Source organism: Podarcis erhardii (assembly GCF_964252035.2).
Source record: "Podarcis erhardii genome assembly, chromosome: 4".
NCBI classification, from domain to species: Eukaryota; Metazoa; Chordata; class Lepidosauria; order Squamata; family Lacertidae; genus Podarcis; species Podarcis erhardii.
This window is the reverse complement of record NC_138508.1, coordinates 98,429,719-98,443,200: the sequence shown is the minus strand read 5'-3', so window position 1 is coordinate 98,443,200 and position 13,482 is coordinate 98,429,719. Positions and strand designations below refer to the sequence as shown.

Here is a 13,482-nt window from a genome sequence, read left to right as displayed (position 1 = left end):
TAGGAAGAACTTCCTGACAGTAAGAGCTGTTCGACAATGGAATTTGCTGCCAAGGAGTGTGGTGGAGTCTCCTTCTTTGGAGGTCTTTAAGCAGAGGCTTGACAACCATATGTCAGGAGTGCTCTGATGGTGTTTCCTGCTTGGCAGGGGGTTGGACTCGATGGCCCTTCTGGTCTCTTCCAACTCTATGATTCCATGATTCTACTCCCCCCCCCCCCAAAAAAATAGAGTCCTTTCTGTTGGGGATAATTCAGACTGAAATTCCCAGGTGTCGAAATTGTTATTTATGTATGCCACTACTGCGACCCGTGTTTTGTTAGCCCCAAAATGGAAAACAAGCGAGGTCCCAACTAAAAAAGAATGGCAACTTAAATTGACAAAACATGCACAGCTTGCAGACTTAACGTATAGAATAAGAGAACAGAGAAAACATACATTTAGAGAAGACTGGAAAATGTTTATTGAATATATGGGAAATAACTGTGTACAGCTGAAAATGCTGGCACATTAAGATAAATTCAACAGTATAAATAAGTTTTGACGGATGTAATAATGAAATACTGAATGGCATAGTTTTTGTAAAACGTGCAGGGATTTATGATATGTAAAATGAAACATGGAAAGAGAAGAAGGGAATCATTGATATCTTTAGGATGTAAAATGAGTGTTTTAAATTGTAAAACAGAAAATTTAATAAAAATAATATATATATGAAGTTGTAAAACAGGGTGCAGCCTGACAATATCAGTCTAACATCAAAGAGGAAGAGAGGTCAGCTTGAGAGGTTAAAGGTACTTTGCAAGCTGTGTTGCACCCAAACTTCCAACACGCTTGCCATTGGTGTAGCTGCTCTGATGTCACAGGGGCCTTGAACTAGCAGCTGAGGCTCCTCTTATATGAGCCTACCCATCCATTCACATCAGTGGAGGAGGCTCTCCTGTATTGGGGCTAAGTTTGCTTGCAAGGCAGGCAAGGGTTTATTCTATCATCTGCCCTGGAAGATTTGCCTGGGACCCACCTTAATGATTTTTTTTGCCACCTGTTAAAAATATTGTTTTGATAGGTGCTTTCATTTGATTTGACTGGTCATCATGTCTGTTGCTCAGCTCACTTTTAACATGTAATCATTATTATTTTGCCTTTAATATTTTGTTGGAAGCCGCCCAGAGTGGCTGGGGAAGCCCAGCCAGATGGGCGGGGTATAAATAATAACTATTATTATTATTATTATTATTATTATTATTATTATTATTATTTTGTTGTTGTTGTTGGCCACCATGATAATCCACAGAGAAAAGGAATATATGTTTAACTGAAATAAATAAAAGCAAAACAAGGAGAGGAGAGGAGAGAGAGGAAGTACTGGAATGTTTTTTGAATTGAAATTCCCATGGTCGATGAGCAATTTTTGTAAAATTAAACTGCCTACTCATTACAGGCTTTTGAATGACACTTCGCTGATGCAAATTGGTTGAGTGGTTTCTGAGCCTTTCAGTGGAAAGCTATTGACCACAGGGAGAAAACACCTGCTATTTATGGTTATGTGATACTTCCAAGTTCATCTAATTCTTCAAACTAGATTATGTTGTTCCCAAAGTAGGTTTCAACGGCTTGTACAGAAGCACAGAAATATTACACCTCAGGTTTCACCGAAACAAGCTCTGAATTATTTATTTTAAAGCCTGGAGATTAACATATATCTTGAAGGTTCTGTTTTTAGTCCACAGTTTCACTTGCTAGCGAAATGCCAGCTGCATCCAACCAGGAGGGACAAATATATTTCCTATTCTAAGTCTCTTTCTCTCACTGCTGCTTTGGGGTTTTCCTGTCCTGCGTTAGCTTCAGCAGTGTTTATATGAGATATTATTAACTCTCAAACCTCAGACACACATTGTAGCTCTCCGAAATAGTGCCATATTAAATCAGGCAATCCCGTGTGCAAGATATATGTAGAATTCCACATGAAATATTTTCTCTAGAATGTTGTCATTTCCAATTTAGCAGTCTTGTACAACCCAAAGTGACCATGCATTCCAAGGACTGTGGTATTTTGATGATCTCAGAAGGGAGCAAGGCATGACATCCATCAAAGGAATATAATGCAGCACTGAAACGCAGCGTCAGGTTCCCCCTCCTTTTCCTGTTATATGAAAGTGTGACATTATGTCATCACGTTGTGGGTTTTCCCACGCCTGCTCTGCATTATTGGCTGGGGAGTACACGGGAAACAGCACAGGAACAGCCAACAAGATGTCTTCCATGCCCAACAATGCCCATCAGCCCCTGCCAGGATCGCAGCATAGGACACGGGTGGCGCTGTGGTCTAAACCACTGAGCCTCTTGGGTTTGCTGATCAGAAGGTCGGCGGTTCGAATCCCCACGATAGAGTGAGCTCCCGTTGCTCAGTCCCAGCTCCTGCCAACCTAGCAGTTCAAAAGCACGCCAGTGCAAGTAGATAGATAGATACCACTGTAGCGGGAAGGTAAGCGGCGTTTCCGTGCGCTGCTCTGGTTTCCATCATGGTGTTCCGCTGTGCCAGAAGCATGCTGGTCACATGACCTGGAAAGCTGTCCGCAGACAAACGCTGGCTCCCTCGGCGTGAAAGCGAGATGAGCGCCGAGCCACCTAGTCCAGGGGTCAGCAACCTTTTTCAGCCGTGGGCTGGTCCACCATCTCTCAGACCATGTGGTGGGCCGAACTATATTGTGTGTGGGGGGGGGGGGGAGAACGAATTCCTATGCCCCACAAATAACCCAGAGATGCATTTTAAATAAAAGCACATATTCTACTCATGTAAAAATACCAGGCAGACCCCACAAATAACCCAGAGATGCATTTTAAATAAAAGGACACATTCTACTCATGTAAAAACACACTGATTCCCGGACCATCCGCAGGCTGGATTTAGAAGGCGATTGGGCTGGATCCAGCCCCTGGGCCTTAGTTTGCCTACCCCTGCCCTAGTTGCCTTTGACTGGATTTAACCGCCCAGGGGTCCTTTACCTTTTTTATATACCTAGAGTTAACCTAGAGTTTATAAACCTAGAGTTAACTACCCTGCCATACCATGAAGCTGCACATTTTCTTTGCTGCAAATTACACGGTGACATGTGGGAACTTGACGAGGGTTTCTGATCCTCAGGGGTAACCTCGTGGTCTGTGCTATTTTGTTCTGGTCCCATTGCAATTCTCCCACTAGTCTCAGTAAATTTCAGTAGCCCCAACAAAGGCAACAGAGGTACAGTGGTACCTCTGGTTATGTACTTAATTCATTCTGCAGGTCCTTTCTTAACCTGGAACTGTTCTTAACCTGAAGCACCACTTTAGCTAATGGGGCCTCCTGCTGCTGCTGCGCCGCTGCACAATTTCTGTTCTCATCCTGAAGCAAAGTTCTTAACCCGAGGTACTATTTCTCGGTTAGTGGAGTCTGTAACCTGAAGCATATGTAACCTGAAGCGTATGTAACCCGATGTACCACTGTACTCCAAGGCTGGTTGCCTGAGAACTGCATCCCAGTGGAACAATCTGTTCCCCTGTCAAATGGGTATATCAACATCAAAACTGGCTTCGCTCCCCTGAAGCTGTTATTAGCCCAAGGTGAAGAAGGCAACTTCTATTGCCGATTTTTGGCAGAGATGGGGAGGACTGGCCTCCCCTTCTATGCACCGAGTCCCAATTCTGATGGTGTCTCCTGTTCCTACTAAAGTGACAATAATACAACTTCAAGTGGCACAGTTTAATTTGGTCTAGAAAATACATTTCATTAAATGACTTATGGATTACCATAGAAAATATTTGCTTCACCTGCCTTCCAGGTCACTATTCCACCAGAACTGTGATGCTGCATTTAACATCAAGGCATTGTGTATCTAATGATTATCACCCAATCACTTCAGGGTTGAGAGATACTTATTTTGAATGTCACTGAGCAGAGGGGGTTTTTTATCTGTAATTTTCACACTACTGATTATCTGCAATGAGCATAGTAAAATAAAGAAGCTACAGACACGTATTAGAAGGATTCTAAGGCTGCAGCCCCCCAAAATACATTAAAAGCACATAGCTTCCCCCAAAGAATAAAGGGAACTTGCAGAGCTACAATTCCCAACACCCTAGGCCAGCCTCTCTCAACCTGTGGGTGCCCAGATGTTGTTGAACTACAACTCCCATCAACCCTAGCTAGCAAGGCCAGAGCTCAGGGATGATGGGAGTTGTAGTCCAAAACATCTGGGGACCCACAGGTTGAGAACCGCTGCCCCAGGCAAACTACAATTCCCAGGATTCTTAGGGAGAAGTCACATCGCAACTGGGGGTTGCTTGCTTGTTTTGTTTCACTCCCAACACCCACAATTGCTAGTCTGAATGGGATGCTTGCTTCCTTTCTGTGCAATCAGGGAGGTGTGGGGAGCAGCAAAGTGGGCGCAGTTTCTTCACGTACAGTAACCCACGCTACCAATATTTTTCAGCGCACATTCGGCCGTGAGTCTTTAAGTGCTAAAACTTTAGGGAGGGCATCGTTTCTTCCCCTCCTTACCAAAATTCAGCCTGGATTCCTGAGATCTCTCAGGGACCAAACTTATTTCTAAATTGCACCCGGGAGATGCCAATTTCTGGTCCAGAAGGTAGTGTGTGATGTCCAGCACAGCTTGGATAAATTCTCAGGCTGCCTTAAAGCTCTTTCCAAGGTGCCTGGAGGCTCAGCGTGGATGAGATTGCTAATACCGCATGACATTTGGCACGCCCAGTGACTTCACGAAGTCCTAATGACGGTTCAACACGTGAACACAAGGGCCTGGTTCTGCTGAAGGATTGCTGCAGGTGTGCCTAATTCATGCTCCCCACTAACAAAGCATGAAACCGCCATTTATCCACAAATTCCTTCTCGCTGCAAACTGCTGGGCCCCGAGACATGTGTAATAATGGCATTCTGTGGTAGTAACAAGGCACAGAGCATCACAAATGGAATGCCGGCGTCTCTAAATAACAGCTTAACAACTTCTCCTTCAAGCATGAAATAAAGACGACAAAATCTGGGAGAGGGAGAGAGGTCTGAAAGATAACTTATGTGAGCAATCATCTCCACAAAGGCGGTAACAAAAATGCCAATAATGCTTAAAAGGAATATCAGTCTTTCAGTCCTTCCCGGCAGGAATGAGAAAAGCAACACAGTTTACAAAAGGCACCTAAAAAGAATATATATATATAACAATGCTTAAAAGCCTAACAAAGAAGAACTCAAGAGAAAATTGAAAAGTTTAACATACAAACAAGATTATTTACCACTTTTATCTGCCACAGGAGGCATATTCTCATTTTTACTTGACAAAGCACAATACAGAGTTTGCAACAACAAGCTTTGCTGCAGGGTTGTGGAACAAGAGGTGTACAAAAAGGGATGAGAGCTATCCCATCATTTCATTACACATTTTTATTCACACAAGGCTTCGGTGCAGCTATCTCCACTCACAACACTGGGATTCACGGCGCAGTGCATTAAGTTACTAAGGCAGAAAGTGCAGGCGGAGAGATGATCATTTGGGGGCAAACCTATTCACTTTTTGCCACTATGGTAACATCTAGGTGCATTAGACAGCAGCTACAAAGCATGTGGCCAGCACATTTTCAATAAAGCCACACAGCGACTTGTTTAGCCCCTAGAAAACTCGGCTCCCTACCTCTTGAAGCTTTGGATGTTGTGAAAAAGCGCCACCAACCAACTGGTGCTTCTTCTTCCATAAATTACTGGTGGCACTTGCCCCTAACAACCTGAAAGGGAACTTGCCACATCTGATGAAGCAGGCATCCCTGTTTTGGGGCCTCTGGCGCAAGGACAGGATGCTGCAGTAGATGGACCTTTGGTCTGATTCTGCAGGGCTCTTAGGTTCTTATGATGCACAAGCTGCATGGCCAAACATAAAAGGATCTCCCTTCAGCTACCTCCATTCAACAGTTAGAGGTTCTCTGGCAAGCATCAGATTCAAGTTTTAATTTCATCGCTATCTACCTGCCGCCCCCCGTTTCTATAGATTCTGGCCACCTATTGAGAAACCCCAGCTTAGCTATTCCATGTGAATAAATTGAATTGTTCTGAAGCAACACAGCAGCACAACTATTTTCTAGATCCTGCCTAGATCTCTCTGGCGGAGAGGCAGTCTTAACACATAAAATCACTGAACTAAATCATGCTTGCACTGATGGAAAGACTCTGAGCCTCCCTCACAGAGGCTTTATGCTGCCATCATAATAATCATTAGTACTACGATTACCTTTCCTTCCACTGCACAGATAGTCATGGCTTCGTTCTCTCACTAAACCTAGTTAGAGCTCAGAGGGCCAGGGGCTGTAACTGATAGGAACTCATTCCAAATTCAAAGAGGAGCTAGCGTGTCTCGCATACTCACCCAGTCCTTGAGCTAAAACTGCTGCATAACCATGGGGGTGGGACAAGAACCGTAAAGGGTGATACAGAATTGGGGGACTGGTTCTGCCCATGCAACAGAGTGAAGCAGACAGCCTCCGTTAAAGCGGTAAGGAACAGGTGAATGCAGGCATTCGTGTCTGAGTGCTGGACCAGAACTTTTTATCCTGATGGCCTGGACCTTTTTAAAATGTTCAGGGTGGGGACAATTGGGCTCGCCTTCAACCCATGGGATTAGAGCTACTGGGAAGGGTCTGTCATGGCCTAGACCCTTCAGGGGATTTTCTAGTCCTCTTAGTCAGTAGAGCATGAGAATTTTAATCTCGGTGTTGAGGGTTTGAGCCCCACATTGGGCAAAAAAAATCCTGCATTGCAGGGTATTGGACTTGATGACCCTCATGGCCCTTTCCAACTCTACAATTCTATGAAAAACAAAACAAACAGGAATGCACTGAGCTTCTTTGATTATACAGATATAAGGAAACACGTCCAGGCACAGTGTTCTACCAAATCACTTGGCAAGACGTGGGCCTGCTCCCACTCACCAATGCGTCCTGCAAAGGTGCTTGGGGGACAGGGCCCCGCGTTGCTCCCCACGAACTGAGGGTGTACCTTTGGGAACACTCAATGCTACCAGCCGACTGCCCATTGTAAAGTAGGGGTGGGGAATCTGCATAAGTTTCAGGGTTGCATCTCCTTGTGGAATGCTTTCCAGCAGCAGGTGGGACCAGAAGCAAAAGTGGGAAGATCGATAGAATGGATCTTCCATTTTGCAGGAGGACCCAGTCCAGCTGGAAAAAGATTTCCACACATGTACACCCACCCACCCACCCACACCTTCTTGTCTATCCTCCAAGAGGCATTATTAACAGTTCAATGATACGCAGAGCCCAGGCAAGGTGTTTATCCTAGGAGTTTATTTCAGTGAAGACCTTACTTGGAAAATCAATACAACCCAGGTGGTTAAGAAAGCCCAATAGAGACTCCATCTCCTCAGAGTTTTGGGAAAGAACGATGTCAGTCAACATTTGATGATCTCCTTCTAATGGTCCACAATAGAAAGTGTCCTTTCATACTGCAACACGGTGTGGTATGGTGGTTTGGCATCAACTGATAGGAAGTGCCTACAGAGGGTGGTGAATACAGCACAAGATATTATGGGCTGTCCTGTGAATCCGCTGGATGAAATAGCGGAAGAACGTTGCCTCAGGAGACTGAGGAAAATTCTCAGGGATGATTCACACCCTGGCCGGCACTTTCTTGATCTCCTGCCCTCGGGCAGAAGATACAAAAGCATGATTAGTCGCACCGACAGGGTAAAGAACAGCTTCTATCCGTGGGCTGTTAGGCTGCTGAATGAAAAGATAACAACAGGGCAACTGACTTTTGGATTTGGTGGGTGTGCGTCAGTAAACAAGGGGAATTAAGACTAAGAGAGCTGAGTGGGGGGTGCTTGTGTAATCTCACTGTATACAAGTTGCACAAGTAACAATAAAGTATTTCAATTTCAGTACCTGGGGAAGATTCCCCACTGCCTTTTAAAGGGATGATCAGTAGCTGCAAGCAAGTGGTGAAATCTTGTCCACCACCCCTGATCTTCTCCACAAGGAACCACAGCAAAGCTTCCAAAGGAGCTCAAGGTTTTCCTCACACCCAGTTTGAAAACCAATGGTTTGGCATAGGGATTATCATTGCTGTGTGCTATGGATGTTTTCAACTTCAACTTCCATCATACCTGTCAATTAGTTTTGCTCGCTGAGACTCATGGGAGTTGGACTCCAAAACAACGGGAAGGCACTGCACTGGCTACCCATGGTTTAGGGTGTCGTGATGTAGCTTCCTGACTAACAGAGGATTCTTGGCCAAGTGGACAGGAGGTGTTGAGGAAAGAGATGTTACCCGAGTCGACCAGGAGAAGGGAATTTACACACACACACAAAGAAAGTTGCATGTCTGTGGCTGCCACTAATTGGTAGGCACCTTGCAACAAACGCTCCTCTGAAAATAGGGAGAGGAACAAAGGGAAATCCTGTGAAGGTTTACCAACAACGTGACTAGGCAAAAAGGAAAATGAAATTGTGATGAAAGAGACTCGCACTTACGCCTTGTTCCGATTCCAGCAGCTCTGTTTTGACTCTGACTGCAGGCATCCCATCAAGCATTAACATTCTGCTTCCAATGTGTTAATGTCCTTTAAAGAGAACAAGGAAAACAAGGGTGAGCTTTGAGAAGCCATGAAATAACCAGGGCACTTAACCAATTCAAGACTTCTCGGAAGTTAAAAAAGAAAAGAAAGAAAGTCAAGCAATTCATCAACTGTGTAAGTTTAAATAAATTAGAACATATTACCAAAATATCAACACTGCTTACTTTTTGAGGTCACTTTCCTTACAAGTTACATAACCAGAGCTATGACTATGTCATAATTCCACAGGAAAGAACAGAGTGTGCTGTTGGGCACATCGTTCAGCTTCCTAAGCATCTCAGGTTTTCTTTCTTTAAATAGCAAGTTTCTAGCCATCATGGCTGCAAAGATGTGCTCCAAAAGGCATGGTTTAATGCCTGCTTTAATGTCTGAGAAGTGAGAAAAGTGGCTGAAATTGATTTCCTGTGATAGGGGATGGAAGTTCAGTGCCCTTCACAGCTGCACCAACAGAGCTCTGCAAACTAAATTATGCAAATAAGAGACTGTGTGGAAATTTATTAATTTGCAAAAAAATAAGTTTAAAAAACAGGGTGTAAGGTTCAGCTTTCTTGTTTCAGAATTCTGAATATCTGGGAGCAGAATTTGATGCATTGGGTCTTCTTCACATACATAAAAGTTTCAATCAAATAAAAGCCATTACATGCTTTTAGGAGGAAAAGTCATCCCTAAGGAACACAAAGAAAATGTGGGTTTAGCTAATTTCCGATCGGAATGGTGTGTGAAGGTGGGGTGCATGTGTGTGAACTAATAAGTGATTAGGAGTGTTCAACTAAGGTGCCCCAAAGCATGGAAAGAAATCATTCCAGAATTAATCCTCTTCCTAGAAAAAGTTTGTGTTTACTTATTGGGTCCAGATTTCACATCCTAGGGTGTCATCCAACATCTGTGGCTTGGCCATTAGCCTAGGGTGGAGTCAAAAAGGGGGGGGGGACCAGCGAGGCTCTCATTTCAACCACACTCAAAGCCTTTCATTTAAAATTGTTCCCTCTTTTGTGAGTTGTGAAAAGCCAACCCTGATATTCGCTGCAAGACGGCCCGATTCTACAATAAAATATCCCTGGAGCCAGACCTGCCTAGCTTAGGATCTGTCAAGCCAAAAGCAGCCCATCAGCCTTACATTATAGGCTACCAGGGGCTTGGCTCCCCCCTCCTCAGTTCTTCTTCTTTGCATTTACAGGCAAGAAGCAAAACTGGGAGGTTTTATTGAGCCTCCACAGGCTGGTACACATGGCTGATGTGCCCCTGGTGGGTCACCAGCTGTGCAGGTTTGCCAATCGCTGCTTACAGCCTGTAGGAAAATGAAGGATGAGCCAAGCCTGCTATTCTGCATCCCAGAGGTGGTCTTGCCCAAATGGAGAAAGGGGCCCCCTCCCACTGAAAGTAAGGCCAGGAGGGGGCAGAGAGATGGGAGACAAAAGAACCATTCTCAAAGACAGCCGGCAGGTTTAATGAAGTGTTGGAATCTGATTAGAGGCTAATGTCCCTTTTAGTGCTTTGCACCAATTTACAGCTGATATACTTTAACCATCCCCCCCCCCTGCCCCGACTGCATTAGTGCCTATTCTTTTTCTTAATGCAAGCTAACCAGAACCTTTGACAGTTTTTCCAGTAATAAATCAACGGAGCCCAACTAGTTCATGTGCCATTTAACACATTTACATTTTGCTCTTGTTTCCAAGGCTTTCGCCACCTCTTTTCCTTGTCCCAAAGCGTATTTGCCTCTTTGCTGCAGCGGGGAGGAAAGCCTGGCTTTTGCTCCATACAGCAGGTTTGGGTTGACATCCCTTCAAGGATTTCCTTTGCTCGGTACCAGTTTGGACAGGCAGGTAGCTGAAGGAATGCTACACATGGGCGTAGCCAGGAAGGGCAGCTACCCCCCCCCATCAAGTACAGTGGTACCTCAGGTTACAGATGCTTCAGGTTACAGATGCTTCAGGTTACAGACTCCGCTAACCCAGAAATAGTACCTCGGGTACCTTTGCTTCAGGATAAGAACAGAAATTGTGCGGCGGCAGCAGCAGCGGGAGGCCCCATTAGCTAAAGTGGTACCTCAGGTTAAGAACAGTTTGAGGTTAAGAACGGACCTCCAGAACAAATTAAGTTCTTAACCCGAGGTACCACTGTAAATAAAAAAACTCAACTGAAAGTAGAAATAATCAGAATATTTGAAATCGTTGTGGCGCATTCTAGCAACACAACTGGCAACCCGACTGAGAGGTGGGTGTGTCTTCCGCAAACTGACCAATCACGTGGAAGTGCTGAAAAGGATTTCAGTAAATCCAAGAAAACTTGCTTTAGTTTAGATATTTTTTAAAATAAGATGAAAAAAGGTGTGTTCTTTGTAATATTGCAAAATGTTAACCACATGAAAGGTACTCCCTGGTGCTATTTTTTTATTTAACTGCATGATTTTCAAATGACTGAAGAGTTTGACAGATTTTTCTGAGAACTTGGGGTCAAAAGAAAGTAATTCAAAACAACTGCTGTTGAGACATTTCATTCCGAATCTGCTCGACAGAGCCAGACAGAGGATGGTGCCAAGTGGGTGTCCTACCCCTCCCCAACATAAATCCTGGCTACGCCCATGCTACAAGAACTTTTAAAATATTGGGTTTTTAAACAGGGGGAAAATCCAGTGTCTATTTCTATCTCACCAGGAAGATAAATGACTGACACTGTCATTAAAGCAGGTTCACATAACTTGGGACCCATCAAGTCAAATGCAACTCGCCAGTCCTGTACAGAAGGCAATTTGGACTTCAGTAAACCTCGTGCATTCTGGTAACAAGTTGCATAGGCTTAGGTTCAAGTTTGGTTAAATCCTGCACATTCTGGCTGCAGAGACACTTTTCTTCCCCCCCACCCCGTCATTTTCTAGCAGCTACAAGGACAGGAAACCGGGCGATAACTATATAATGCTCTAAAGAATGGCCCACTGGCTACGTGGTGCATGCAGATTTTTGGTTATACAACCAAGAATGTGGAGATGTTCCTTCCATCCTTCCTTCCCTCTTTCCATATCTCTCTCTCTCTCTCTCTCTCTCTCTCTCTCTCCCTCCCTCCCTCCCTCCCTCCCTTCCCTCTCTCTCTTTTTCTCTCTTTCTTTTTGTCTCTCTCTCACCCATTCCTTCTCTCTCTCTCAATCCCTTCCTTCCTCCCTCCCTCCCTCCCTCCCTCCCTCCCTCCCCCTCTCTGTCTTTCTCTCCCCTACACACACTCTCTCTCTCTCTCTCTCTCTCTTCCTCTCTCTCCCTCTCTATCCTTCCTTCCTTCCCTCTTCCCATATTTCTATCTCCCTTTTCCCTGTCTGTCGTTTCTTCCTCCTGTCCTTCCTTCCCCTCTCTCTTTCTCTCTCACCCATTCCTTCTCTCTCTCTCTCTCTCTCTCTCTCTCCCTCCCTCCCTCCCTCCCTCCCTCCCTCCCTTCCTTCCTTCCTTCCTCCCCTTTCTCTCTTTTTCTCTCCTTCTCTCTGTCTCTCTCTCACCCATTCCTTCTCTCTCTCTCAATCTCTTCCTGTCACGGCTAAAATGGCCGCTGTTTCTTTAATGCTTAAAACTGGGTCAGCATGAGTCAGATGGAGTGAGAAATGTTAGTTTGGTGTTGGGTTGGTTGGTTGGTTGGTTGGTTGGTTGGTTGGTTGGTTAGTGAAAGCTGGTAGTCTAGCATCCCTCCTTTACCACAGGGTCTGCCTTTGCAGATTCCTAAAGCTCGAACAAGGTGGGCAAATGCAGTTATCCAGAACATTTTGGGTTCTCAGTTCTACGAAGTGAAAACAAAAACTTTTGCTAATGCTGTTGCTAATGCTAATGTTCCCTACTTGTCCAGCTACTGACTCAGGCTGGTTTTCAATTGCTTGGAAGTGAATTAAGCCTCATCTTCGCTAGAAACTGTATTGGTGTGTTACAATTGTGTGTGAGAAATAGGGTGGATAGGAAGCAGATAGCCACAAAATGGGGCAGGAAAGAGACTGGAATAGGGGTGTGGGTTTTTTTGTGGGGGACTCTATTGTGTTGGTCAATAGCCAAGGATAGGAGAAGAGCTGGTGAGGAAGCACTTGTAGCAATAAGTTTAAATGGAACAACCCAAATACAGTGGTGCCCCGCAAGACGAATGCCTTGCAAGACGGAAAACTCGCTAGAGAAAAGAGTTTTCCGTTTTGAAGGTGCTTCGCAAAACGAATTTCCTATGGGCTTGCTTCGCAAGACTAAAATGTCTTGCAAGTTCCTGCGGGGTTTTTTCCCTCCCCCCCTTTCCCCCCCACTTTTTCCTGGGGTTTTTTCCCTCCCCCCTTTCCCCCCCCTTTTTCCCTCCCCCCCTGGCGTGCCTGGCGTGCTCTGGTCCATGGGGTCACGAAGAGTCGGACATGACTAAACGACTAAACAACAACAAGCCACTTATCCGCTTATCCGCTAAGCCGATAAGCCACTAAAAGCCGCTAAAAGCCGCTAAACCGCTAATAGCGCTAATCTGCTAAGCCGTCAATGGGCTTGCTTCGCAAGACGAAAAAACCGCTAGACAAAGAGACTTGCGGAATGGATTCTTTTCGTCTTGCGAGGCACCACTGTATGGCCAATACTTTGGGATCCTTTCCATAGTCACATTCTACCGTGAATGAAAGAGAAAGAACTAGCGCCTGGTGGAAAGATATGAACTGGAACACTGGGTGCATTCAGACAATAAGCCCCATTTCCTTCCACTCTGCAGTGTGGCTTTGGGGGGGAAGGATGGAAGCTCTCCTGCTGCCGTTTCTGATCAACGGCAGCTAGTCATCTTATCTAAACCTGAAAAACTGTGGCTAATCAAAACATTGAGGTGTTTTTTAAGCTAACTTCAAACTATGGATTATGAAGCTCTCTCG

General features: G+C 45.0%; 1 protein-coding gene across 3 annotated transcripts in view; it reads right to left on the bottom strand.

Moving 5' to 3' along the window:
* KLF12 (KLF transcription factor 12) overlaps positions 1-13,482 on the bottom strand; it is a 235,268-nt gene that overhangs the window by 135,501 nt on the left and 86,285 nt on the right. For all 3 annotated transcript variants that reach the window (XM_081858262.1, XM_081858264.1, XM_081858263.1), the window contains exon 2: positions 8,521-8,609. In XM_081858262.1, coding sequence (XP_081714388.1) covers positions 8,521-8,586 — 66 coding nt within the window. In that variant the 5' untranslated portion in view covers positions 8,587-8,609. The remainder of the gene's footprint in view (positions 1-8,520; positions 8,610-13,482) is intronic.